The sequence below is a fragment of the Poecilia latipinna genome, unplaced genomic scaffold (genome assembly GCF_001443285.1).
Source record: "Poecilia latipinna isolate Pla-1442-1.1 unplaced genomic scaffold, P_latipinna-1.0 Scaffold3080, whole genome shotgun sequence".
NCBI lineage: Eukaryota > Metazoa > Chordata > Actinopteri > Cyprinodontiformes > Poeciliidae > Poecilia > Poecilia latipinna.
Window position 1 is genome coordinate 116,378 of NW_015115696.1, and position 6,814 is coordinate 123,191.

Consider the following 6,814-nt stretch of genomic DNA (forward strand, 5'->3'; position numbering starts at 1 on the left):
TAGCTCACCCGAACTGCAGCTAACGCAGCTAGCTCACCCGAACTGCAGCTAGCTCACCCGAACTGCAGCTAACTCACCCGAACTGCAGCTAACTCACCTGAGCAGCAGGAAGCTCCACCTGCAGCTCTTCAGCTGAGGTGAATGATTAACGGAGGTTCTGTGATCGGACTCAGTGGGTCAAACTTTAAACACACACAGTCTAAAATCCTCCAGTGTTTCCGAAGAGACTCTGGGACAAACTCGGTCAGAACCAGAAACATGGTTTAGAAACTTTGAGTGTGTGTGTCTCTGTGTGTGTGACCTGAGGTGACAGGCGTGGAGATCTCCTGACTGATTTCACTCCGGATCCCGGAGGATCCGATCCGGACGCCATACCTGACCCGGTCCACCTGCAGCGAAACAGAACCAGACATTTTAGAACTGAAGGGACACCGGATTCTGGTTCTGGACCAGGTTCTGCTTCTAGAAAACAGATTTCAGCCTGAATGGATCATCTTCGTGTCAGAGTCAGAAGCTTAGCAGTACACGAACCACCGAGCTGGACAGAACCAGAACCAGCTCATCTCTGCTCAGAGGCAGAAAAGGTTTTCGAACCCGACCCGCCTCCAGATGAAACAGTAACCGGATTATTCTGTCACTGAGGTCCGGAACCAGAACCGTTAGATATTTACTCAGTTTGATGGTTCTGGTTCATTGCGCAAAACCATCTCAGATATGAAAATTATTTTAGATTCAGAGTGTTCCGATGCCGAAACATTCTGTGCATTCTGACTCCGGTTTGGTTCAGAACCTGTCGAAACATATTTCATATTCATAGTGCTAACAGAACTCTTTCAACTTCATGTGGACCCTGCTGATCCAACACTATCCGAACCTGTTTTCAACCCATAAATCATGAACCAGAACCGGAACTAGTCTGTTTACCTGCTTTATCTTCTTCTGAGAGTCAAACTCAGACTTCCGGCGGGTTTCCGGTTCCTGAGAGCATCAAAAAACGACGAACCCGAGCCGAACTCCCCTCCTGGTTCTGCTGGTTCCGTACGGTTCTGTTTGTTTGAGCGCGAACTGAATGCAACATCGACTGGCGCTTTGAGATGACGTCACATAGCAAGGCGTAAATATAAACACCCACAGACGCCTTTGAGTTGAACGATGCGTCAACTCAACCGCCATTTGCTCCGGCACGGTTCCAGCCGAACTTACAGGGTCAGACGTGTTTCAGACTGAATACTAATGAAATAAAACCAGAAGCCTTCCTAAGATTAATTTGTCCATTTTCTCCAGTAGATTAAACTGTTTCATTAAGATTTTCTTTGCCACAAAATATTAATTTACGATATATAATGTTTATTGTGTTCTGGATCATATCCAGAACATTCTAACAAATATGTTTTCCTGAAGTGATAATGAATGATCTTATCTCCGAATTAGTCAACAGTTTATGAAAAAATATGACGCTTTGGTCTTTTATTTACGTAAAAATACATTAAATTGTAGCATATTGGTGCAATAAAATACGTTATTGCGTGTTTTAAGTGAAAATACGTATTTACATAATTTTTTAAAATCTGGGAATACAGGCAGGGCAGCAGAAAGGATCGTGGAATTGAGGCAAACTACAGCAGCAATCAAACATGATCAGGTTTATTTGAGCCAATAAAAACACCGAATCTGGTCACGCATCACTTCCTGTGAGGCGAGAGGAAGCAGCAGGAGAAGATGGACCACGACGAACGGACAAACGTCACAGAAAACTTTATAATCACAAATACTCTAAAAGTGAAAATTAGAAGTAAAAAAAATGGAGCTCTCTGATTGGCTGCTGGCTTCTTTCCTTTGAAGGTGTCAGCCAATCAGGTGTCAGTCTTGCTGTTGTCAGAGTAAAAACCCGGATCGGTTCTGATGGGTTCATGTCTTTATCAGTTCATAGTGTTTGTAGGTATGTGTTACCATGGCAAGAGCACCAACCTGTCATCGATGGGTCTGAGGATTATGGGTAATGTGGTCCCCTAAGGTTTAGGCAGCAGCACCAAGAAGTTTCAGCACCAACAGAACCAAATGACACAGAACCACAGAACCAACAGCTACGCAAACTGGCCATATAAGTAGGTACAACTGGATGTTTTCGAGTTTATGACGTTTTATTCACTAAGTGGCTGTTGTCATGGTTACAGAGCAGCTGAGATGGGGATAAACAAGGAGCGCCTGAAGGTTCTGGATTCTGACCCGATCCATTCAGACTGCAACTCAATAGCGCTAATCATCCCCTGCTGGACAGTGATGAACAGAACGGAATGGAAACAACTTTTATTGTCCCACAGAGGGAAAATTCTGCTGCAGACCGGTTCTAATGGGTCGCTGCAGGTTGATACCGACCCGGAACATTCAGTGTCACATCAGCTTGATCCAAGAAATTAAACTTTCTTTGAAAATGTAGTAAAAATCTTTCTGTCAGCACCAGAATCGGTTCTGTGCAAGCTGCAGTTTGTGGGCTGAGATGGTTCATATCTCCAGAACCAATGAGCCTCCAGAACCAGTTAGACCCACTTTCCCAGACAAGAACCTCTGGATCAGTGAGTTAATCCAGAACCGTCTGCCTGCCACTTCTGGATTGATCCTGTATCCGGGTCAGTTCTGTTTGTTTGGTTCTTGAAGTGAAGCCCGGCTGCTGACAGCCTTCCTAGAACGACTAAAACTGCTTCAGGACACAGGCCAACGGTCCAGATGTCCATCTGTCCTGCCGTCTACCTGTCCTTGGCAGAGCGCAGGTCGGTGGTGATTGGGTCATGCTGAATGGTCTGGTGCAGCATCAGCGCCAGCAGCCCAGCCCGGTTGGTCATCGCCGTCCTCAGGTTCCTCTCCTGCTCAAACAGTTCGTCCAGCTTGTACCACTGGTGGACAGACAGAGGACAGAGAGGACAGCGGGATGATAAGTGTTGAGAGGAGTTCAGCCTGTGAGATCAGACCCCCTACTGATCTTAGCAGAACTACTGCTTTTAATTGAACATCCCCAGGTGGAAGTGATTCCAGATCTTTTCCAGTGCGTTCGGACTTCGTTACCACTCGGACTCGCTCCAGGTCGACCTCTGCCCGCCGCAGCTTCTCCCAGCAGTAGTGCTTGTTGCACTTCCTCTTAGAGACCCGACAGAACTCTCCAGTGGGCTCGAAGACGTCTTTGACCAGAGGACATCCACACACCTCATCTGCCGGGACCTGAAACATCAGAAACCATCTGAACAAGGACTCGACTGTGGTAGGATTCCACTTCTGGTTCTGATCTGTTTCCTGCTCAGAAAGAAAAGCAGGACAGTAATGGGCTCAACGAACAAGAGACATGTGAAACTCATCCCTGTCGAGGCGTGGCAGATTGAAGTCTCTCATATCACGTTCACTCAGCGCACTCTCAAAGAAAAGCAGGGCAGAGTAATGGGCTCAACACACAGGCAAAAGCTTTCAGATCACGCTTTTGCATTGCGCGTTCTCAGGTGCTCTCGGTCATGCTCTCCAAGAAAAGCAGTACAGAAAAATTGAATTGAAACACGGGCAATGAAGAAGAGAGACAGGGTACAGTTGTCAATGCTGGTTGTGTTGCGAATCACGTTCTCTGATTGCTTGTCTCCTAGAAATTTGAGTGTTTATGAAATTGGATGGAACTTTTAAACATTCAAAGCAGTTTGTGACTTCAAGGATTAAGGGTCAGAAAGAATTGACAGGAATTTTGCTGTTGACTCTACAAAAGACAGCGTTGGACACCCAGCTGAGATGATGTGTCCCTCCATGCTGAAACTGGTTACAGAATGAAGAGCCAACGCTCCTCTCATTGGCCAGTAACCCTCGATGGCTGGTCATAGTGTCATGTGACGGCAACCAAGGTTCCACTTTCTTGTGTTGCATTGCAAGCCCTCGTGTTGCGCATCTTCATGCGGAACACAAGGGCTAAAGTTTCACACGCCCGGATGTCGGTGGAGGAGGGCGACGACAGTCACCCCATCAAGTTCCAGTTGAAAGAAAAGCAACATCACCAGACTTGTGTCAAATTCTTAACAACCCATTGGTCCATCCATCCATCCATCCTCAGATCAACAGGTTTTCATCAGAGGAGACGTACCTTGGGATCTCTGGAATGTTCTGGACACAGAACCTGCAGCCGCTTGCAGTATGTCTTGCTCTGAGGGTTGTAGACATCACAGAATAGCCGGGTGGCCCTGAGACACGGGGACAGCAGAGACACAGGGACATGTGAGAGACAGACTTGAAGCAACGGTAATGTAATGAGACTGGAGGAAGTACAGTGGTCTTACCCTTCGATGCGAGTCGGATACATGGAGCCAAACGAGGTCTGGCTCTCGTACTGTTGGACATACAGAGACACAGTGAGACAGGAGGACGACCGCTGACGTCCTGGAGGAGCTGTTCTACTCCCCGGACATGTCCTGAAGATATGAATACTTCTGGACCATGTGTAAAACCTCAGACAGGCACAAGTCTACCTCTGGGTCTCACCTTAGCATAGCACCTCTCCATGTGTCGCAGCGCCACCTTGGGGTTGACGGGGTGACTGCAGGACACACAGAAGATCTGGAGGTCTGTGTCGTCCCCGTCTCCCTCAGCAACCTGTAGACAGACAGAGACGAGACAGGGGCGGAGGAAGACAGATATGGACGGGTCAAGGCCAGGCCGGGAGGACACTGTTGTATCTCTCGGCGTATCTCACCTCCTCGTCTTGTTGGACCTGCTGCTGCTTGGCATTGGCAATGATGGTTTCCAGTTCATGGAAACGTTTCTCCATCAGCGTGAGGCGGAGCCTGGCGGCCTGCTGCTCCTTCCTGATTCGCTCCAGCTGTCTCCGCCCCATCTCCTCGGCGACGCAGGGACTCTGCTGCCACTGCTGGATCCTCTGGGGGAGGATCTCATAGATCCGGCTGCCGATCACAGACAGAGTTAGCTGCATATCAGGCTACCGGCACTCGTGCTCAGCTCTCACTCACTTGGCTGCCAGTTTCATGCCGCAGTCCTCTGAGCAGTACTTGGAGCCACTTCTTGCCGGTTCAACGCAGCCCGGACCCAGACACTGCCTCAAAGCCCCGCATGCCTCTTTAGCCCCGCCCTCTCCTGCGCGCTCGCTGTGCCGCATGCGCTCCCTGTGGCGTTGCTTCACCTTGTGGCGCCGAGGTTTCGCCTCTTCTTTGGGAACAGAAACGGACTTCTGCAGGAGCACAGGCGTGTTAGTGACATCACTGATTACATAATGAATCATGTGATCAAATGGCTACACCTTTTTCTCCGGTTTCTTGTCTCGTCTCTTCACGTGTTTCACCTTCACTGCCTTCTTCCTCAGAGAGTCTGACTGAGCATCATCTTCCTCCTCGCTGTGCCACACCTTCAACAGAAAGTTGGTCAGTAATTGGTCAGTAGGTGAATCCCTGATGTCTGATTGGTCACTCACCAGGTCTCTGAATCCAGCCGCTTTGTACTGCTGGTACAGCTCCAGCTCGCTCTCACTGAAACCTTCCTCATCCTCGTCCTCTTCTTCATCGTCTTCTGAAAGATGCCCCGCCCCCTTTGTGGACAGGCCCCGCCCCCTGCTGCCACTCCAACTCATCTCCTCGTCTCGAACTCGAAGCATCTTCTGCTCAAAGACAAAGTTCATCACAGTGTCATGTTGAACGGGAGGATGCAGCTCCGCCCACCACTGACACATCATGCTGTGATTGGCTGATGAACTAAGGTGGACAACATGAAGATCTGGGAGGCATAGCTTTGGTTTCCATGCCAACCACGTACCCGAGCTCGGACCTCGCACTGCCGGAGGCGGCATTTCTGCCGGATCTTGTTTGGACCACCAAATTTCTTCATGTCTTTGCAGAAGTCACACTGAGCGCAGTCCTCCGTCCTCAGGCAGGCGTCACATTCGCCGCACATCCGGGCCGAGCGCTTGATCTGTGGGCAACAGCAGCGATGGTCAGGCTACAACACCAGGGGGAGCCAGAGAGCAGCGGACCATCTACCTGAGAACCCCGCCGCCGGTCTATCCTGGCCTGGAGGGCGGAGCTTCGCTCGCCATCCGGTCTGTCGTCCCTCTCAGGCTCCGCCTCCTTGATCTTTTTCTGACGGTATTTGATCTCCAGAGACGAGTCTCTGTCTGCAAAGACACAGAGCTCAGCTGTAAGTGTTGCTCCTGCCAGCAGGGGGCAGCGCTGGACCACAATGACCTCTGCAGGATGGGCAGAACCAAACTCGAATGGCTTTGGCTGCTTTCTCCGACACGCCGACGCACTGACCGTGGAACCACTCCGTGCAGCTGTCACAGCCTCTGAGGTGCACACACACACACACACACACACACACACACACACAAGGGACAACCAGAACCAAATAAACTTCTTGGTTTGTGCACAACATAGATAAACATTTGTGTTCAGACCAGTTTTATTCGGTGATCCATCAGAACCAGAACAATGTCAGCAGTACCAGTAGAAGACACTCAGAACCATGAGAAAGTATTCACCACCTGTACACACTCAGTGATGAAGATGAGAAATTTTAAGGGAAATCCAGAGAGGGAAAGTGTTTCTGAACTACATCAGCGATCCCAGTTCCCTGTGTCAGATTTTAGCGGTTGGAGGATTTCTCTTTAGTCTTTGACTAAAGACCAGGAGCTATTTCTCCTTCCTGCACTAGGCTAGCACGTTAGCTTTGATTGTATTTACCCAGAATGCCCTGTGCTGTAGTCCACTTCCTGCTTTTGGAGCAGACTCCGCTCCCAAAGTGGATCTATAATCAAGCTGAGGATCCGCCCGACCCATCAAAGGTA

The 6,814-nt window shown here is 49.5% G+C and overlaps 2 protein-coding genes across 3 annotated transcripts in view; both read right to left on the reverse strand.

Annotated features, from left to right (window-relative positions):
• hdac6 (histone deacetylase 6) overlaps positions 1 to 1,173 on the reverse strand; it is a 34,496-nt gene extending 33,323 nt beyond the window's left edge. Inside the window, exons 1-4 of the mRNA XM_015022687.1 lie at positions 1,168 to 1,173; positions 925 to 978; positions 302 to 389; positions 98 to 132 (exon numbers count right to left, since the gene is read on the reverse strand). Coding sequence (XP_014878173.1) covers positions 98 to 132; positions 302 to 389; positions 925 to 978; positions 1,168 to 1,173 — 183 coding nt within the window. The remainder of the gene's footprint in view (positions 1 to 97; positions 133 to 301; positions 390 to 924; positions 979 to 1,167) is intronic.
• A 277-nt stretch (positions 1,174 to 1,450) lies between these two features.
• Positions 1,451 to 6,564, reverse strand: LOC106940064 (CXXC-type zinc finger protein 1-like). 2 transcript variants are annotated; one of them, XM_015022689.1, is made up of 12 exons: positions 6,213 to 6,417; positions 6,009 to 6,142; positions 5,785 to 5,940; positions 5,447 to 5,629; positions 5,276 to 5,380; positions 4,989 to 5,206; positions 4,715 to 4,922; positions 4,504 to 4,614; positions 4,302 to 4,351; positions 4,109 to 4,205; positions 3,061 to 3,213; positions 1,451 to 2,891 (listed from the first exon to the last, which is right to left on the reverse strand). In XM_015022689.1, exons 1-12 carry the CDS (start codon positions 6,400 to 6,402, stop codon positions 2,745 to 2,747), a joined length of 1,752 nt encoding a protein of 583 aa, XP_014878175.1. In that variant the 5' UTR covers positions 6,403 to 6,417; the 3' UTR covers positions 1,451 to 2,744. The 2 variants fall into 2 exon arrangements, with proteins under 2 accessions (XP_014878175.1, XP_014878174.1); XM_015022688.1 differs by having other exon boundaries at positions 2,769 to 3,213; positions 6,213 to 6,564.
• Between the last annotated feature and the right edge of the window lie 250 nt (positions 6,565 to 6,814).